The 21,499-nt window shown below is 46.5% G+C and overlaps 1 protein-coding gene across 1 annotated transcript in view; it reads right to left on the bottom strand.

Annotated features, from left to right (window-relative positions):
* Positions 1-21,499, bottom strand: part of LOC119466250 (putative sodium-coupled neutral amino acid transporter 7) — a 75,254-nt gene that overhangs the window by 38,237 nt on the left and 15,518 nt on the right. Inside the window, exon 2 of the mRNA XM_037726731.2 lies at positions 8,833-9,189. Coding sequence (XP_037582659.1) covers positions 8,833-9,181 — 349 coding nt within the window. The 5' untranslated portion in view covers positions 9,182-9,189. The remainder of the gene's footprint in view (positions 1-8,832; positions 9,190-21,499) is intronic.

The following is a 21,499-nucleotide window of genomic DNA, read 5'->3' as shown; positions in this document are numbered from 1 at the left end:
CCATGTCATCTTTGTGTTCCCCTTTCCCATTCCCCCGGTGTAGGGTAGCCAACCGCGGACGTTATTCTGGTTAACCTCCCTCCCTTCTGCCTTTCTCTTTCCGCCTGCCTTCTGATAAATTAATTGGAATAACGCATTTTTCCGCAAGTTCGCGGACGAATATCTCGAACCATGGCGCTAGCCTTAAAAAACACATAAGTAAGGGCTAGAGTCCTCAGTTTTTACCGACAAAATGCCAAAAACTACTTGCCTCTCCAATTTTATGAATATAAGTAACCAAAAAAAGCTAGATTTAGGAATGCCGTAGAGGCGGCACTAAAAAAATTGGTGCCAATAAGTGCCGAATTTTCTGAGGAATATAAAGGCCGATAAATGCTTGCCGGATTTCAAAAAAGTCGATGCCAAAAAACCCAATCCATACATATAAGTAGACATGCGCGGCACCAAGGCTACCGAGCAAAAGCGGCAAAAGCAGGCGCACAAAAGACGTGACGTAAAATCCTAAGGACGATGCGCGTGCCTACGTCAGCAGACAACTGCGCTTCTTAGTGCTGCAGCTTTTTGTGTCTCGGCTTTCGTGGTCACGCATTTGTGCACTAGCTTGAAACTATAAGTGCGAAACTCAACGTTAACAGGTAAAGTTAATAATTAGCATAGTGATTATAAAGCGTTTACTACCGTCTGCCACTATATTCTAATGCGCCGCCGAAAAAAAAAGAAGCTTCACTGCAATGTGTTACTTTTTTTTATCGTTGTGGTAACTAACCACGCGGTTAATTAAGCGAGCCTTTCATTACAGCAGTCTCCCTTCTCACTCACACTGATTATTCATATGCGCTCTGAAAGTTTTTTACGAAACCTGTCGTGATCCACCCAATGAGAAGGAAAAACAAACGAACAGTTAGACGCTATAAATTCACATTACCAACATTGCGGAAATGTGTCTTTCATTAGGAACTAACCCCAAACCTGCTGCTGTAGGTCGCCCTCGAGGTAAAGCTCAGCTACACTTAAGAATCGGGTCACACATCGCAAACCTCATGTATCTATGAGGGACGCCGCAATGGAAGGTTGCTGATTAATTTTTTACTATTATTTTTTTTTCTTTAGTAGAAAACTGAAGCTGATTTTGCATCGTTTACACCAGCTACATCATATTAGCATGCAGTACTCAGTTTCTTCTTTCTGGGGTTTTACGTACCAAAACCAGTTCTGATTAATGAGGCACGCCGTAGTGGAGGGCTCCGGATTAATTTAGACCACCTGGGGTTCTTTAACGTGCACTACAACGCAAGCACACGGGCGTTTTTGCATTTCGCCGCCATCGAAATGCGGCCGCCGCGGCCGGGATTCGATCCCGCGATCTCGTGCTCAGCAGCGCAACGCCTTAGCTGACAAAGCCACCGCGGCGGGTAGTACTCAGTTTCAAGCAATTACCTTTGTAAAATATTTAACATGCAGGGGTGGTGAATGTTCGTTTCCACATCGCACAAAATTGTGTACAGTACGTACTAATAAAAAAAACGCAGTTTCACCTAAGTACAAAGCCCAACAATCCAAAAAAGAAACGTCGGAGTGCCAGAGGTCCCCGACATTCTTTTCTACAGTCGTAGTACCTGTAGTTTCTCGGTGGATGAAATTGCGTTATTACGGATGTAATCGCGTTTCAAGTATGCGGTAAATAAATATGGTATGTGGTTTACCGAAAAATGAAGGATCGACCGTTAGTGGCTTGTTTATCTCAACAGTCTTACAGTGCACTGCCAGCAAGTTAATGAAGGGCAATCTATACTGACCGTCGCCCGATAAACGCTGCATTGTCTGACCAATAGTGCTTGTTTCGCGCAGAAGCAATGTCGGCGTTCCCAGCGGCAAATTTTGCAGATAAAGACAGCGAAAGCAGCCCATCCTCTTTAAAACAAAGCAAGCGAATTAGCTGCATTTGCGATTGAGTGTGAAGAAAGATAACTTACAGAAGGCAAACACCAAGTGCTCACCCGTTCTAAGAGTTTCCCAACAGAACAGACAACGTGTGCTTCGTCAAGATTCCTTTTGTTTTGCAAGTTTTGTAAGTTACACGGAGAACAAACACGGTATCAAGCATATAATCTGCGCTCTAGACCGCTTAATCGCCTTGATTTTAATGTGAAATAAGATGTACCACGTAACTTTCCAACTATAGGAGGATTAGGAGGAGAGAAAGAAGACAGGGATGTTAACCAGAAATGCGTCTAAACGGTTGGCTACCCTGCTCTGGGGGACGGGAAAGAGGGAATAGAAAGATGAGATCGAGAGAGGAGTGGAGGGGGGGGGGGGGGGGAGGACACGGTGAGCTCGCGCACGCACGCGGAGGGCCTGCGCAATTCAAAGGCGTTCACATAGGCCAGTCGTCCTCAAGAAAGACAACAGTGCCTTCACAGCTTTGTGGGCCGACGAACGGTGGGGACGGTCTTCAAGAGCACCTGCACGGACAACGGTCGATCGTCAAGTCGTCGCAATGCGTCCGATAAAGTTTGTCTTTCCGACTGAAATCGATCGCAGTGACACAATAAATGTTCTATGTTCTCTTCGCTGCCGCAGACGTCGCACGTGGCACTATAAGTTCTTCATATCCACAAGCAGTTCAACTCGACCCGCCACGGTAGCTTAGCGGATTTGGTGTTGCGCTACTAAGCACGAGGTCGCGGGATCAAATCCCGGCCGTGGCGGCAGCATTTAATTCGATGGGGGCGAAATGCAAAAACGACCGTGTCCCGTGATATGGGGGCACGTGAAAAACCCCAGATGGTCAAAAATTAATCTTGAATCCCCCCCCCCCCCTCCCTCCAACTACGGCGTGCCTCAATCATATCGTGATTTTCGCGCGTAAAATCCCAGAATTTAATTTTTTTAAAGCATTTCAGCTCGTACTTCGGCAGGAACCGTTTGAATGTCGAATAGGTGTTCCCTTGCGCAGCTGGATCATCTGCTACGTTGATCATGTGAACTTGCGATGGACACGTTGACATCGGATTCTCCTGTCCTTATCCTGAAGTGTTCCCCATTTCCACCCTAAGCGCTGGAAATGTATCAGACGTCTAGGTTTCAGCCAGCTCAGCTTTCCGTCTTAAGAATCCGCGGAACACTTTCTCATCTAAAATTATTTGCCCGTCTTCGTCCGCAGCTCACGCGTTGCCTCGTCACGGCAAACATGGCGAAAAAAGGACTAAGACAGAAGCCCATCGCTGCTTCTGGCACAACTGCCACGAGCTTAAGGTATAAAGAAACGAAAATACTATAGTAGCGAAGAGGAAGGGTGCCCGAAGTATTGTAGTGAGCGACAATATGACGTCAAAACACGTTGCTATGCTCTAACTGTTCTGACACGTGCCTTAGCTGGAAGTAAGAGGCGCTACGTCACCCTTATTGCATGAGAATTTACCAGCGTGCATGATCCGCCCTATACACAATACTTTACGTATACTCGGCGCCTAACATGAAAACATGCCCGAGGAACGAATAGGACAAAAGAATAACAAGAGAAAATGTTGACAAGAAAAGGGAGTGTATTTGCTAGCGTTGAAAAATATCGGGGACAGTCGGAGCATTCATCGCTCTATTCTAGTTTCTAGTACGCTCGTGCACAAGCAGAGCCTATAAAATTACGTGTCAGAGCTTAGATCAGGTTTATGTTGACTTTCAAATCGTGAATAGTGCGACAGACCCGATATGCAATTTTAGACCACACAGAGGTAATTTCGTAAAGTACGAAGTATACAACGCATCAACATATACAACGTCAAGTTTGTTATATGCAGAAGCAACATGGCGAAGGCCAGTCGGCTCGATATGCTAGCGTTCAGAAGGTAGACCAAGCGCGATAGAAAGAAAAAAAAAGCTCAAATTGCACTGCGTATATTTCTCAATTTCCTTGTTTTTATATACGTTCTAAAGTCTGTCATGCAGTTTCTTTACTTATTTTAGTGACCGTACGTTATAAATGTGATTAAACGGGACAAATTCTTTTTCATTGTCATTATGCTTTGAATTTGCCTTAATGATTTGTCTGGTTAGAAAGCTTAATTTTTCAGCGTCAGAAGTAGTAAAAACTCCTCAATTGTGTTTACCATAATGTATTTAAATACGTAATATGTACTCGTAATATCGCAGTGATACCTAGAACCGGACCATCATGCAAACAAAATGTATCCAGAGGCTAAGGTTTTCAAGTAAGGGGCAGCGGCAACAGCCATCACTTTAGTCTCCTCCATTAGCCTCCCAAGCAATCGCGTTGGCACCCGCAAGAAGCACTGGATCCTTTTACGTGACGTTAGAAAAATGAACTTTAGCGAATGTTGCAAGCAAAACAAAAGCACATACAAACGGTTTTCTAACTCACAGCTGTTCACTGACAAGAAGAGTTGTTCGCGAAGTTCCAGAGACCAATTTTCTCAAGAACCACAACACGGCTGAATCATGCTGCAATTTTTCTAAGTACCACACCTAACAGATAGTGTTATGACCAAAGAAATGAAATGTCAGGGATTGCTTGCTCGAACAAGTTGGCTTAGATTTGGCTAGGGGAATCAGGTGGCGAAAGTTGGAAGCATGTGCTTGCGGCTGCTCCATTTCGCTTCTATACGGGCGAAAGTGCTGCGATGGATCAGAATTACTCAAAAGAAATCACGAATAACATAATTATCCTAATTAACCAATACGCGAAGTTTGCTAAAGTATGGCCTGTGCAGATAAGACGAAATCGCCCAAGACTTCAATATGCACTTCCCCCAGAATGGAATTGCATCTTCAGTTGACGATCGAACGACACCAGCGGGCGACGGTAAGCAAAGCACATTAGCTTGCGATGGGCGTAAATCTCCTCGAGTTTCATTCACAGCCGGCACTCGAACTCATTCGATGCGCGGACGCGACAGTTCTTGAAAAAGCCCAAGAAAAAATACAGCGTCGGTTGCTGGCATTTGCTCGACTTTATGACCGAACGCTATAGGCTTGATAAAATTACAAGTTCGGTCAATAGTATACGCTCTCACTGCGATACCCCGCCTACCCATGGTGCCAACAGAAGAAAAAAGCCACTTAGCGGCTTCGTTCCAGTGAAGCCTGCGATCACCGGGCTAAACATTTGCTTTTAATGTACACGGAGCACACAGGCGCTAAGTAAACTAACAGCAACCGTGCTGCCTAGTTTGGCCGCGCGCTAACTGCCCCGCGAAAGGGCACAATGGACCACGAATAAGCTCGTCTTGACGCGAACGGGACTAAACCAGTTAATAATATTTGCTTGAAGATGCCTACACACGCATGATCACCGGCGGTACTGAGCAGTCACTGGCCGGTTACAACCAGAGCTGCCGCTTAGGAAAACATACGCTATCGCAGTACATCCCAAGGCAAAAAGAAAATGCGTTATCAGATCTACTGCAGCCAAAACGCTAGTGTTACGCACGGATACGCGGAAGTGCATCGCCTAGAATACCAAAAAGTAAAAAAAAAATGAAAGCAAAAGAGTCATACGCCAGTGACAACTGCCACATGTCCTAAAATACGTATATCAAGCGGATCGTCTCTGGCAACACTCGCTGTCGCGACTCCTTGAACTGGAAATGACATTAAACCACAGCATGAAAGGCCGCTCTTTGAAGACAAGCAATCTGAAGGAAACTAACGGAATCTAATGTACTCCTTTTCTATTATACTATCGCAACTAAGGGAGTTTTAACACGCTCAACAACTCCATTAGTGCCCGCAGCACCGTTACTACGTATATGGTGTCCCAGCTAAGGTTAGCCAAGCGGTTCAAAGATTTAAAAAAAAAAATGGTTCAAGATACAAGTACAAGACATACGGTGTTTGGCCGAACGCCGTAGGTCCTATAATTGTATATTGCATTGATTTTTTTTTCCTTGAACAACTTGGCTAACGTTATCTATAGGAACCCGGTACAGTAGGCGTGGTCTGACGCTGATCACCCGCAAGCGAAATCGCAGTGGCTACGCCGATATTTCTCACACGAAGAAACCCCGGCCATATATCCTGTGGAACCTTGCAGAATCACAGCTCAAGTACAAGCAAAGCAGAGTTCAAGGCTCCAGCTCCCAAGCAACTTTTTCTCGGCGCCCTTGCAACCGCCTCCGCGAGTAGTAAGTGCTTAAGGGGCTTTGCTGCTGGTTGCACTAACCGTATGGTTGGAGCGGCTGACGCCTGAACGACAGCGAGCACAGTTGGAAAGGTTATGGAATAAACAGGACAATAGCTGAAATGATGAGAAAAGAGAAAAGATGAGAGAAGGCTATTTACATTGTGTCGGTAAACCCACGCTCTCGACGATTTAACAATTAACGTTTTCAAATCATCCTGGCGAAAAGTTTCAACGGTTGATTATAAACTTAGAGTATCCCTTACGCGTGTGGAAAGTGGCAAGCATAACTTGAGCTGTTTGCTTACAGTAATAAAAAAAATTAAGTCACGACTCGATGGAGCATTTTAAGGGATTCGACGGCAGTAGGGAGATTCGTAAGGCGCCCCCAATACACCGCACACATTTCAAATTTCTTCAGAATGTTCCCCATATAAGGATCCCTTTATTGCGGCGGGGTTTCATCTCCGTACGTCTCACGGTCCCCCAAGAGAGTTTATTCTTACGAAACCATTTTTAAAGCACGACGGGTCTGAAATGACGCGCTGTTCGCACTTGAAAGTACAATTAGCAGATTTTAAGTTTTCACAAAGCATATGCCCAAACACCTCTATCGGCATGTCAGCCTCGACATTTACATCCCCTCTAAATTTTATTGCGTCAGCTTCCAGGGATACATTAAAATTTCGTCGACATTCAAAGCAGACATTCTGTGCCACGTGCCGCAAGAACAGCGTCGCCGTCAAAAAACAATTCAAGGCAAAGAGCACTCCGAACTGCTGAGACAGCAAACCCTTTCCGAAAAGAAAACCGATCAAAGTTCGCGTGTTTCGAGCAAGACCGGTGTGCGCTTTCTATAATATGTACCGCCGTGAAGTCGCCGTAAGCACATGAACACCTTTGAATGGCCCCTCACAAGGCACAGTCGGAAAGTTAGGTCAAACACTACAAGTTGTAAAGCGCCGTCCAGGGAACGGTGTTAGAAGTACTTCTAACACCATGGCCCAGGGCGCATTTTACCACAAGAATTTTGAAAAGGGGTTCAGTAGTAGCGGAGATGGAAGTAAATGAAATGTTGGGACGCCATCGTGCGAAAAGGCGAGCTACTAGTACACCCCGCAGCAGAGGCTCTCCAACGCCACCTAGATATCACAAGGACTACGTTCTGCTTTATGACGTCATGTTAACAGGGCCGAAACTTCCATTGCCAAGCCCGGGGTAACGAAAGCGGTGAAGGCTAAATCACCGCGGCATACTCGGAAGCATTCCCATTAGACTCTACGGCAGATTGCCCTATTACAATGTCCTCATAAAGCAGAGTGTGCAGGCCTTGTGCTAGCTAGGTCGCTTTGGACTCCCCCGTTACCCCGACCAGGGCCGGTATTTTGTAGCGATGCCTTTAAAGTAATAATGCTTTTTCGCGCTTATCGCGCTTTGTCAGCGGTCAGAGCGACGGTCCGCTCACGATATCAACGTTGATAACGCGAGTGGACCGTCGCTCTGACCACTGACAAAGCGCGATAAGCACGAAAAGGCATTATTACTTTAAAGGCATCGCTACAAAATACCGGCCCAGCACCCGCAAGCTACGTTAGTCTCCTGGGCCAGTATTTTGTAGCGATGCGTTAAGCTTTATTCTATACTAGTCTTATCATCCGCCGCTCACGGCCGGCTGATCCCGTTGATAACGTGAGCGGACCGTCGCTCTGACCACTGACCAAGCGCGAAAAGGCATTTGCATCGGAAAGGCATCGCTACAAGATACCGGCCCAGATTTCGCCGATTTTGAGGACCCATCCTTTCCTTAGTCATCACCCTCGCCTCCTTTCCTTTTTATCTCGTCTTGCTGCTCGCTGCATTTTCACAGTTGTTTCACAGACTGCGCTTCACAGGAATCCCCAAGTAGATCGCACTGGTGCTGGCTATTTGCTGGCTGCAGGAGCCACTCGTGTGACGCGATTGGCGACGCGTGTAACGTCATCCATCTCGTTGTCCAGCCGAGTGAGTGCTTCAGAAGGGTGCTTTTGTTTGAATTTAAGCTGTTTTCGCGGCGCACATCGGTGTAACACTTTGCAAACACGACCATCACTGCGGAACTTAAGCCCCGGGCTTGTCTGGTTGCAATGACCACACCTCGCAAGGAGCCCTTTAATTCCAAGCAACCGAAACGCAAATATTGTCGCCATCGTGGCTTTACTGCTTAGCCACTGTGCAAGACTCCCAGATTTTGCAAGAAAGCTATATTAAGAATTGTCGATGCAGACCTTCATAACGACAAGAAAGCTGATTTGCGGTAATTCCGAACGAGTACCCGGTACTCTTGCGGATGTAGCGCAGAACTCGCCAAGAGAATAACACAGACGTCACAGGTGGCCTCCTGGTGTGTGTTAGTATTTTTGTGTCGTCTATTCTGCGCTGCATCCATAGTTATGTACGATCAACTAGCCCACACACTGAAGCTAAGCGTGTATCGGGGCTAATAACGCAAGCAGATTCTGAATAGGATTGCACTATAGCGCAGCTTTCTGGGCAAATTTGCTCTCCAGAGGCTCTCCATGCAATTTGCTTTGGCAAGAAACAACCTTAGGGCAGCGGTTCTTGCCCCTGCCACACTTGCCTATACGCAGTAATAGCTCAGCATCCACAATAAGACAGTGGCGAGCGAAGCGCACATCCTTGAGCACAAACCCACCCACCTTGCTGAATGGCGGGCGTGGAGATGGTGGACTCTGAGAAGCTCGCCTCGTCTGGTCCATTTAACAGCGGCGCCTTCTCGCCGTTCTCCTCGGTGATGGGCGCATACTCGAGCGTGTTGGTCCGGCTGAGACGCACGGAGCCCTGGCGCATGCGCTCAGACAGGTCGGTGGACAGCGTCTGCCACACGATATACGTGGGAAAGTCGGTGGAGCTGTGGAAGCTGTCCTGGATGAAGTTCCCGCCGGTGCCATGTCGGTAGTAGGCGCCCGGAGGGACAGGCACTCCGGTGGTCGCCGTCGAGGCGAACGCCTCGCTGAAGCTGACCATACTTTTGCGGCGCGAGGCCATGGAGGCACCTGGTAGAACGAAAACAGCCAATGTCTCGACGGCCGGACACTCGACCAGCAGGCCGGACCTGCGCACGCGGCGGGACGACGCGGATAGCTTTTCGCCTGCTTCACTCAAGAGACTGCGCTCCCGTTCCCTGCCTCCTGAGCTTTGTCGCGAAAAAGCCGAATCTTTCGCGTGCCGATCGTACGGCGCTTGCGCAGCGGACTGCGGCGTAAGTCAAGGGCATCTGGTAAACCCGGCCGCCGTCGCTCTGGATGAATCCAGCGTCACCGCCGGTGTGATCCCGCATCCCTCCTCGCCCTCGTCTGTTTGCCGCCAACTAGCTTTCGGCGCACGCAGCGGCTATCGGCGCTGTCTAGATTAGTCAAGCCGAGGACCGATAAAATCGACCACCCGGCAGATCGTGTTCCATCGCGGCCCGCGCGCAGATTCTGCGCTGTGCCCGCTCGGTCGGATTCTATAGCGGTGTTTGCCGTTGGCCGGTCATTGTGAAAGGCAGCGCGGGGATAGCGAGTTTAGTGGCATCATTGTGTTCTAGGAAGCCGCGGTCTTGGTTCCGTCGCGCCGTGAAGGCGCCCTCACACGTATGCTCACGTTAGCGCTCTTGTGGCCCTTACCATGGAGAATCAAGCCTTGCTTATCGACGGGCACACTTTGCAACGTGCTCGACTGTGCCGCAGCATGCAACGGTTGCCTAATGTTTACGACACTTCTGACACGCGCTAAGAAAGTTGAGCCTGCACTCGACAGAACAACAACGTTCAATAAAGCCTGCCCGCTCACTACCGTGTCATCGGGCTTTCTATCGCCGGGGGCTGCAGTAGAGAAGTTACTGCAAAGTGGCGGGTCGTTATCTTTGCGTATATGCACGTTGGCTGCCCGGATGCACTGTAGTTTTTAATTTTTTTCTTTTCTTTTTTTTTTCTTTCTTGCACGTGACCTTTGTTTTACAGGGCTAGGCGCATTTATACGCGTTCCTCAAGAAAGACTTCACTGTGTTCACACTACAGTGAACTAGAAGCGCACTAAAGTTCACAGCGAGAAGTACACTTTTTGCTTGCAATGCCCCGCCTGGGCAACGCAGGTGCTGGCAATCACTGCTACACAAACAGTCTCCTTTGCGCTCTGATAAACATGGCATCTTCCGTAATCACGTTCCGGTCTGTTTTATCAGTACCGTAATATCGCGCATATAATACGAAAGCAGAACATAATACGAAGGAGAATTCTAGAATTCAAAGAAAAAACAATGTTATCCGTACATATACACGACTGAAAGCAGTTGGCCTCGGGTCATAAGAAAGCCCAAAAGCATTTAGACGCCTAGAAAGTAGGTACCAAAATATAATGCGGTAAGCCAATTTGGCGGGCCGAAATCCAGGTTAGAACATCTTGTATTATATGCACAAATTTTTTTTTACGATATGCTCCTAAAGTCGAATGCAAGATCTAGTTACCCTAATGTAATTCGTAGACTTCACGGCTCTATTGGGGACGAACTTTATCTGGTACACGGCGGCAAGGCATTGTCATCATGTAACTTCTTACGACAGGACGAAAGATGGCACAGAAAAGAAGGCCACGGAATTCGTAGTGCTGTACCAGAGGCGACAGCCTTATCGCAGATAACGTAGCTGCTCTCAGGACCACAAGTGCTCTCTGGAGCAGCATAACTACGTTTGCGCCGCTAAATCCCATTTAACAAAATAACAAGTCATGTGTTCTTGTCTTGTGTTGGAAGAGAAATCCTCGCAACACTGTTAACAGTAACTGTTCACTTTGGTCACAGAATTGTGGAGCGAACCACCTCACAGTTACAAGCAACGATATACCGGGTGACATTTTTTTAGTTTTAAAAAAATGTAAAAAAAAAATTGCTTTTGGCAGATAGCTTAATCCTAGTCCTTGAGTTGCATTATTCAAAGAGGCGTATATTACTCGCACGAGAAATCAGAACAAATAATCAATTAATTGACAGAGACAAACATTGTCAAATTAAATTGTTAATTAATTACATTACAGCACATATCGCAATTTATAAATTATAGCCGGTGAGTTTGTAAGACGTATCCACTTAGAATTAATTTCCAGAATGACACCAGTTTCGAGGTATTTATTGTCAAAATGTGTGATGAAATACATGGGCGTTTCAATTACTTTTGTGCTTCAATGCATAAAAAAGCCTTTTCCTTAAAAAAAAAAGTAAGTAGAACAGTGCATTTTTGCCGCTAGTTTGATGGCGCATTTCTCGAAACCCGTGCCATCCTCAAAATTCGGCTATGGATATGTCTGCAAGTGGATATGTCTTGTAAACTCACCGGCTACAATTTATAAATTGTAATATGTCCCGCAAAGTAATTAATTAAGAAGTCAGTTAGTGCATTTTCGTTATATAATTGATTATGTGTTTAGATTTATCGTGAAAGTAATATTCTCCTCTTGGAATAATTCAGCTCAAGGACTATAGAAATATGCTGTTTGCCACAGATGATTCTAAAAAACTCTGTAAAACCTAAAAATAATGACCCCATATAGTAAGACTAATGCATGCAGAGTTATTGCTGTTACAGCTCTTGGACGTATCTTACGCTGGCGTTAGGATATGTATCTAGAATTGATCAGTTATTTCTTTTCTTTCAAAATGCTGCAGGCCATGTAACCACCAAAACATGAGTGGCATAAATCGCACACAGTAAAAACATCGATACACATAGCACACACTGACAACCCAAACAAGCGTTCAGCCATAACCTATATCGCCAACAAAAACGAGAAAATAAGTTACTAACAAATAACAAAAGAGATATATTCCAAGTAATTCATGTGATTTAGGAGCTTCAAAAATACATTTGACGAGTGAATTCTAGCCTAAAATAGTGAACAGAAAGACAAACTGTGCTTGAAGACATTTGTTTCTGCACATATTGGCCGAATAGAATTCTTATGAGTTGTAGAGTTGTCTTGACGCCACAATAGAATATAGAAGTCTAGTCTATATTAAAAAAAAGTTTTCAAGAAATCAACATGTCAGGTTTCAGACATGTGTAGTACAGCATTAGCTCTAATTCAATGAAATTTCTACGCTGCGTAATTTGTTATTTTTCCTTTCAAATTAAAACTGCCTGAACATACTAAACAATGACTGTATCCCAATGAAGTGCATGCGGAGAGTTTGCAGAAAATGTCTTATACCCGTGTCACACGGGCAAAGTAGAGTGCACTTTGAGCGAGTGCACTTCGCGGCTAGTGTCATTCGCAGGCTACCACACGGGAACGCTTAGTGACACTCGCTGCAGAGTGCACTCGCAGGCGAGTGTGTTCGGCGAACTCACTTCGCGGCGGCGAAGTGTGTAGCCTCGTTAGCAATGCTTAGAAGATACATAAAGTGATATTGAAAGAAGGGTCAGGAGTAATTTTTAATAACATTGTTTTAAATTGCTAACGTTACAAGATAATAAAATGTGCCACACCACACACACACACACACACACACACACACACACACACACACACACACACACACACACACACACACACACACACACACACACACACACACACACACACACACACACACACACACACACACACACACACACACACACACACACACACACACACACACACACACACACACACACACACACACACACACACACACACACACACACACACACACACACACACACACACACACACACACACACACACACACACACACACACACACACACACACACACACACACACACACACACACACACACACACACACACACACACACACACACACACACACACACACACACACACACACACACACACACACACACACACACACACACACACACACACACACACACACACACACACACACACACACACACACACACACACACACACACACACACACACACACACACACACACACACACACACACCACACACACACACACACACACACACACACACACACACACACACACACACACACACACACACACACACACACACACACACACACACACACACACACACACACACACACACACACACACCCGCACCCACACACACACACACACACACACACACACACACACACACACACACACACACACACACACACACACACACACACACACACACACACACACACACACACACACAAGAACAGCAAAAGAACTCTCGCTCTCGGGCTGTTCACGACCACGCCGGATAATGACTGCGCAGTTGTTTGGCGGACCGAGTAGTTTTGACTGTTGCTGGTCAAGTTGCCGTCTTTGCCGGCGCTTGTAAAGGTGGATTGTAAATGTTGTTGCTAACAATAATGAACTGTTTTTGTGCACACATTTTTATATTAGTAAATATATGCTTTCCCGTCTGACTCCCGGTTGCCATGGCCATCAATTTGAAAGAACACTTTTCTTTCTCGTGTAGCAGCGCACCGCCAAAGTGACACTCAGCGCGCTGAAGTGCACTCGCTCAAAGTGCGCTTTACTGTCCCAGTGTGGCACGGGTATTAGACTGATCGCTTCAGCGGTTTCTGCGCTGCAACTATATCAAAATTGTCATTTTTGCGAAATACCCCAATTTACATGGAACCAGGTTCATGTCTTTTTCTTCGCGTTTTTTTTTTTTCTTGGGTGGAAAAAAAAAAGTTTTGCAACGCAGTAAGCTTGGAAGACTTAATTGAGAACACCACCATTGCGAGTTTTTTTTTTTTTAATTAGAAAGCGGCCGGACGTACGTGTTTGATCTTGTCAGGAAACTCAGAAGAGATGAAACATCTGGATGCAAACTATCAAGCAAGGTTGGGCCAACTAACACAACAATTAGTAATTCTGGGCTGATGTCGACTGCGCTCTTTTCTGAGTGAAAACTCTAAATCACGATAAGCATTTTAATACTATATATATACCTTACTTTGTTGATACTCTAAAGAACAAAAACGCCCCAATTATGTATTTCATTCCTGCTGTGTGGCAGGAATAAGATACATAATTGGGACATAAAGAATGAAAACAATGCTCCCTCCGAAGCTTGAATCCCCGATAAATCAGCCTCGCTGCCGGAGGAGAGAACGAGGCAACCGGAGGCAGTTTGCAGAGTCTTCACTGCTGCTTCGCTTCGCTTTAATGCGTTCCCATTCCGCGATCACGCGACGGGTTCAGAATTCAAGCCGTCGACGCGTTCTGAGGCGGGCCCATCCCGGAGGCGGTATAAAAAAGGCGAAAGGGCTCAATTTGGGTGGGCCGATCTTGATACCTGTGTACAATCCCTATTGCAAACCCTAGTGCCACTGGAACCAGTACTCCGTGCCTTGCCCTATTATGCCATCCCTCAAATCAGTACCATGTCAATCAGTTCCATGTCTGATTATGCCATACCTCAAAATATAGCGTTATTCGTTCACCGCGTCTAAATAGTTGTCCGAATGGGCTTCCTCATTACACACCCATCTTTGAAATAGAGTTCTGGCCATTGTTTTAGGACCACGTAAAATTTATTCGACTGTTATTGTAACGAATAACTTATTAGCTTAATGAAAAGAAAGTCGGGAAACGCGCGGCAACAATCAGATTGGTCTATTGACCTTGGAGTACAATAGAAGAGGTATAATGCGACGCATGATTCCTAATAACTTCGGTAAATTCATTTGATCTCAATTAGCACCCCCAATGTTTCCTCGCATAGCCAGGAAAAGAAATACAGGCTGCGTGTCCGCGTGTCAGTGCACCACGATAGTTCTGCGGGTCCCTTGTAAGAAATTCAAATAACTTATTAAACTACGAGCGCGGTTACTAATATACGAGAAGCTATAAACGCATACAACAGAGTGCCAGCTCGTAATGTTTAGAGATTCGGGTTCCGGGCACACTTCTATGGGAACGGTACGGTATCGTTGAGCTACGCGCCGGTTAGGGGGGGGGGGGGGGGGGAAGCAAGATAAAGGCTTTGATACAACTGCGAGTGCACAAGTCGACAACGACGCAAGCCGGATACGAAGGCCGCGCACGAAAGCGCTTTTCTGTGTATATACTCTACATCCTGCTTGTGGCGTTGCCCGTACGCGCATTCAGTTCTTGCTTTTTTTTTCTTCTTATTATTATTATTATGCAGAACCAGCTTGTCTGATTATCTGTTCTAACGAAGGGCTTTGACTTCGAGGTGAAAGCTAGCCGGTGAAACTACAGCCTCTGCCCGCAGGCGAGCGCAGCCGGTGGGCCGTGGTTGATGCAACCTTAAATGTTTTCTACAAAAATTACCAGAGGACACACTGGCGCTTCGATCGTTTAGCCACCGTGGGCATGATAGTTACGAAATGGATTTCTCAGACCTTCGGGGTTAGTGGCTTCAGAGGTTCTTGTGGCTTTATTTACTACGCTTTATTTTTTTTCCTTTATTGGTCTAAATTTCGACGCATGCAATCGTGCTTTTCTAAACGCAGAAGGCAATAGGACACTGCACACATGCGCAATCAGTGCAATTGTTTTATTCACAACGCAACGTTTTCTTTCAAATGATCAGTTTGCGAAGTCGCAAAGCCGTTTGAAGCCAGAAAGACGAAGTTTAGGCAAATCCATGTCCATCACTCCCATGCTAGAGTGTACTCGCCCCACGCTAGCTCAACCACCATGCTTGCAGCTACCATAGACTATCGCCATAGTTCATCTAGTAACTTTTGTAGGAAACTACGGATGCAACACGTTCAGCATAATTTTACAGCGACAGCAGTAAAAATCTTGAAACTGGGTTCACTGCACGTCCGACCTTTCCGCTATGCCGTCGTGTCGTCGTTATTGTTTCGCCATCGCCAGGCCACCTCCTCACTATCTGCTTCGTATGGGCAAGAAAAACATAAATTTGCCCAACACCTGCGCAGGTCTGAGGACCCAGACCTGCCATAGCCTCTGAGCTCTCGGGCAATATTCGGGCTTGGCAGTTTGTGGGGGAGTTTCTTGCGCCACGCGGATACTGAGAATGGTGGAGACTGTGCGTGTATTGAGGGAGCCACGGCAGGCAATACTATAGCAGAGGAAGAAGACGCTGTGCGCGTCGCAAAGAAATTGTTTTTGAGAAGATGCATCGGTGTCCGCTGTGGGAACCTGCTGATGCCGCAGTAAATGGGTTCAGAGCAACAGGAATCACTGAAAACCACCAATTTTTCTTTTTTTTTTCTGTTGCAACGTCGATCGCCTCCCGGGAAAGGAGGTAGGGTGGGGGGGGGGGGGGGGTGGGGGGGGGGGGGGGGGGGGGGGGGAGTAGAGAGAGCTGTGTACTTCAACACCTGTAGCTGCAACCTCATCCTGGGGAAGTATTCTGTAAATGTCCACGTAGTGGACATGCCCATTTCGTCTGCTGCTGAAGTGCTGATTGGCTGGGCTGGATTACGCTCAGAAGGAGACATGCACCCCCAGCCAATCATCACTTCAGCAGCAGACGAAATGGACTTGTCATCTAGGTCGACACTTATGGCATACTCCCCCCCTATGGTCCCTTTAGAGTTAGGGTATATGCTCCCTAAAGGGAGTCTATAAAGTAACTCTAGGTCCCTTGTCAGTCTCAATCTCCGGCTGTTACACCCATTGAGGTGAGAGCCTTTCTTTCCGGTACGCGCGTCATAACGTGTCCCCGACATCCGTAGATTAAAGGGGCGCTAAACCACTCTAGCGCTTTCTCGGTCGCTTTCGCAATCCACCCCACGGGCGTTCTCTACTTCTCGCCGCGTACTTAGACGTGGACACTACGTCAGTACCGACCGTTTTCTTGTTTGAAGCCACCGTCAACTGCCGTTTATCAGGGCTCCGCGCTTCTCGGCTGCGTCCAAGCTATTGCCGCCGCAAGCGAAGTCCCAAAAATACGCTGTACGAGGGGAAATATGTTCATTGCGTACGACAGGCGAGCGAGACGGCCAGGAAGAACGCGCGTGCGACTGAGTGCCAAAAACGTGCTAACAGACGGATAGGATCTCCCTCGTATATGGACCAATCGACAGGTTTTACCCTGGTGACGTCACATGTATGACTGTTGGCGTCACGACGTCTGAAGGAAAGTTCGGTATAGCCAAGAGATCTTCGCGTTTTTTTTTTTTTTTAATTATCAGAGGTGAATGGTTTAGGGGCACTTTAAATAGTGGGAAATCTCGCGCCGCTGCCGTTCAGCTGCTGCTTGAATCATGATTAGCACAAGAATTCGTCATCAATTCGACGTTAATTTGTTGAGGAAGCGCATTGTGGTGTATTTTAAAGCGAATAGCTTTCTTTGCCTTTATCGCTCGTTTTCGTGATTGGCGGTGGTCGGCGGTTGATGGTCGGTGGTCGGACTTGCGATACAAAGGCGCCGAGGGAAAGGGCGCGTGCTTTTGGGCAATCAAGTTGTAGGGAGGAGAGGGACGAAGAGGGAAGGGAGGCACGTCGCTCGTTCGCTCGCTCGCTGATCGTTCGGGCTATTTGCTTACATTGACGATTATCGCCGATGATTTCTGCGCAATTTTTTTTGGTCCCCATGTGTTGCGTGCTAGCCTCACAAATTCAAATCAGTTATTTCATTTGGTTACTTCATTTTAATCGCATAATTCTATGGCGATGCTTTATAGTGTGCACACGTTGCTAAACATGATGTTTGTAATTTGACACGCACCATGCGCAATTATTCATCTTCTACATACTAATTACTCCCAATTGCAATCTTCCGAATACCAGCTAATCGAAACACAACATAAACTCGTATCATCATGATCATCATCATCATGCATCATCATCAGCAGCAGCAGCAGCAGCAGCAGCAGCAGCAGCAGTAGCTATTCTTATGTCCACTGCAGGACGAAGGCCTCTCCCAGCGATCTCCATTACCCCTATCTTGCACTAGCTGATTCCTACTTGAGCTTGCAAATTTTCTCATTTCATCACCCCCTTCCCAGTCTATATATCTTGAATACTTCTTCTAAGCATGTAGTGAATAGCATTGGAGAGATTGTAATTTTCTATTTTTCTTGTGGAGAAGCAAGGTAGTTGCGGAATCTTTGTAGATATTTCTTAAAATATTCACGTATGCCGCCTGTACTCCTTGATTGACTCCACGACTGGTATCTCTACTAAATCAAATGCATTTTCATAATCTGTGAAAGCCATATAGAGAAGTTGATTGTACTCCGCAGATTTCTCAGTTGCCTGATTGATGATATGGACGTGATCCATCGCAGAATATGCTTTCCTGGAGCCACCCTGTTCTCTTGGTTGATTGAAGTCAAGTGTTGCCCGGATTCTACTGGAAATAATGTTGGTGAATAGTTTACACAATACTTAAAGCAAGCTAATTGGCCTATAATTCGTCTCCCTTTTTGGATTAGTATAATGTCGGTATTCTTCCAGCTCTCTGGTACACTTGAAGTCGTGAGGTATTGCGCATAAAGGGACGCAAGCTTTTCAAGCATATCTCCTCCAACAACATGAGGTAAATGAGACTAATTATTTCATCAGAAAACAAACTTGCAATAAAAAGCGACCTCGAAGAAGCTTTATATAAAAATTAAAACAAAAAGTTCGTTCGATGCCATTCAGGCAAACACCTGCACTGTCCGTCATTCGCGCGCTGGCTAAACAACAACAGCAGGAGAAGTACGTATTTATGTCTTAGCATTCTTAGTGTGAAACTATGCCCACATATACTCTGCCGCAATTTCACATTTTTGAACCTCGATCAAATTCTTTTTTTTTTCTTCTTTTTGTCATGTTGGAGCAGCATCCTGTTGACACCTCACCCCCCTTTTATAGGGTTCACAACGCACTCCGTTTAACAAAGATTAGAGATAAGGAGAATAGAAGGAAAAAACAGAGAGATTAACCGGAGCGGAATACACGTACGAGGATAAGATGCCCCCCGTGTTACGTGCCCGATAGAAGTGCGAAGGTACAAGGGGCGTTCTCTTTATAGATGCGTATCAGCTTGAAAGCAAAGCTGTTCTGGACCGCTTCACACAGGTAATGGCTACAGTACACCTGTAGGATCATATAGTGTAACGTATTGTGTCACATTGTGATTTATTTTTTTTTTATTTGCAGTACGCTGGCGAAAAAGAAAAAAAAAATAACGCGGTGCCGCAGAACAGCCTAAAAGCATTTCTATAGAAAAAGTTCACTCTATAAAGCGGAAATATTACGGCTGTCTTGCACCTGCTACGTGCGCAAATTGTTTACCGCTCAGAGACCAGTCGTGCAGCAAGATCGCAGCAAACAAGGGAATAATTTCATGTGCTGCGCACCCGCCGGGGTGGCCCAGTCAGCTAAGGCGTTGCGCTGCTGAGCACGAGGTCGCGGGATCGAATCCCGGCCGCGGCGGCCGCATTTCGATGGAGGCGAAATGCAAAAACGCATGTGTGCTTGCGTTGTAGAGCACGTTAAAGAATCCCAGGTGGTCAAAATTAATCCGGAGCCCTCCACTACGGCATGCCTCATAATCAGAACTGGCTTTGGCACGTAAAACTCCAGAAAGAAGAAGAACAAATGCTGAGCAATCGACGATAGACAGACCAATTTAAGGCGAAAGTTAAATGCTAGCCCTACCACAAGGCTTGCATGCATATATAACTGAGCATGACGTCACGCGTGTTTGACTCCCCGCCGCGGCGCCCCCCCCCCCCCCCCCCTCCCCAGATGGGGCATAATGCGAAAACATTCGTGCAGCGTGCTTCGGGAGCATGTTGAAGAACTTCCAGATGGTTAATGCGGATCTCTCCACATGCGGCGTCCCTAGCTCAGAACCCACTGTGCCAATTTCGGGACTTTAAAACCCTCAATTTAATTTTGAACAGCGCTATACCGTTACATACCATTCCTGCCATAGCATCCCGACCACTAGTCAGCTCATCGCTAAGCCGCGCCAGATGGATGCGCGTCGCGGCTTAGCACCTGCAAAGCTTGCACGTGGTCGAAGCGGTAACGGTATTACAACAATGGCTGGACGCCGAAAGTTTGTACAATCGGCATTACGTGTTACTAATCTGCTGCTATCGCTACTGCCCCCGTTTCAGGTGTCATATACTCATGCGCGGCTTCTCGGTGTGTACCTATAGCGTACCGTGGTTAGGTTTACAGAAGGCGCGATCAGTTGCATCGGAGAGCACCGCCCCAAACACGAAACATTGTTCGCGAGCAGTTTTATCGAACTGGGCCGAGTCGTCTTGTCTCGTCCTTCTGTTTGCGCTGTTCTATGCGGTATGGGCTAAGTGCGCCGCGCGAGATTCGCTGACGAAGAGCTTTTGGCGAAACACATTAATGCAACAACAAACATGCTATAGAACAATGAAAGAAAATTAGCCGCCAGCCACGTTGTCGAATGTGTGTAAGTGGACGTCATCGCGACGCGAAAGGCGAGGACGTGACCAACAGCACTCGCCGGCCGTGCACGCCACTCTAGAGCTGTCGTTGGGGGTGATAGTGAATGGCATAACCTTTAGCAACAAAAAAGATATTTGTGCGCGTGTGTGTGTGTGTGTGTGTTTAAGGGGGTGTGTACTGTTGAAACAACGTTTGTGGCAGTATCGTGACGCCGTAGCAAATTATCGCTCTAAAAGCTTTTACACCATTTAGGGTGTTTGCCTGTCCCATGGATAACACCTCTACAGTTGGGGCTTTAAAAACATTTATAGAGCATGACAACTAGACGTGCGATGAGAAGAAGCACGTGGTTAAAAAATGTCTAATAATTCTGACAGCCTTGGACGCACAGGAACAACCAACAAGAGAATGGGACAGGGATAGCTGTGAAAGTCTATTTAGTGCAATTTTCGTGTCATCTATGACAGCTATCATTTTCACTTGCCAGAAAAAGTCGGCAAACCTGCAAGGTACCCCTTAAACGTGACGGTGTTAGCCTTGGGGCAACCGAACACCCTTTATACACCTATAAAGGTGTAACAATGTCTAAAGTGACAAATACCATATTTCACGCTTATTGGTCTCCTTAACGGATAGGTTCCATAGCCCTCGGTCGCTCATCTTCACCAGAAGGGATCGGTTAACAGAGGGCTCAATTACACGTCAGGCACGTCGCAGGCTCTGTCGTTCGACTGTCGCCAGGAACGGCGTCGTCAGCAGGTTTACTTTTTTTTTTCTAATCTTATCACTTGACGTCTATGAACCTTTATTGTTAGCAAAAGTTATTGCGCCGAAGGAACAAACAATCCTGAAACCTGAGCGTGCAAGTAACGATGAGCAATATTTCAAGCTCGAAGTAATGTATGATGTCATGCTCAGTTGATTGGTAACTTGAAAGGAAAGGCGGGAAAGAAGGGGAAAAAGTGGGAACGGCGATTCAAC

The sequence above is a fragment of the Dermacentor silvarum genome, chromosome 1, assembly GCF_013339745.2.
Source record: "Dermacentor silvarum isolate Dsil-2018 chromosome 1, BIME_Dsil_1.4, whole genome shotgun sequence".
NCBI classification, from domain to species: domain Eukaryota; kingdom Metazoa; phylum Arthropoda; class Arachnida; order Ixodida; family Ixodidae; genus Dermacentor; species Dermacentor silvarum.
This window is presented reverse-complemented; position numbering and strand designations above follow the sequence as displayed.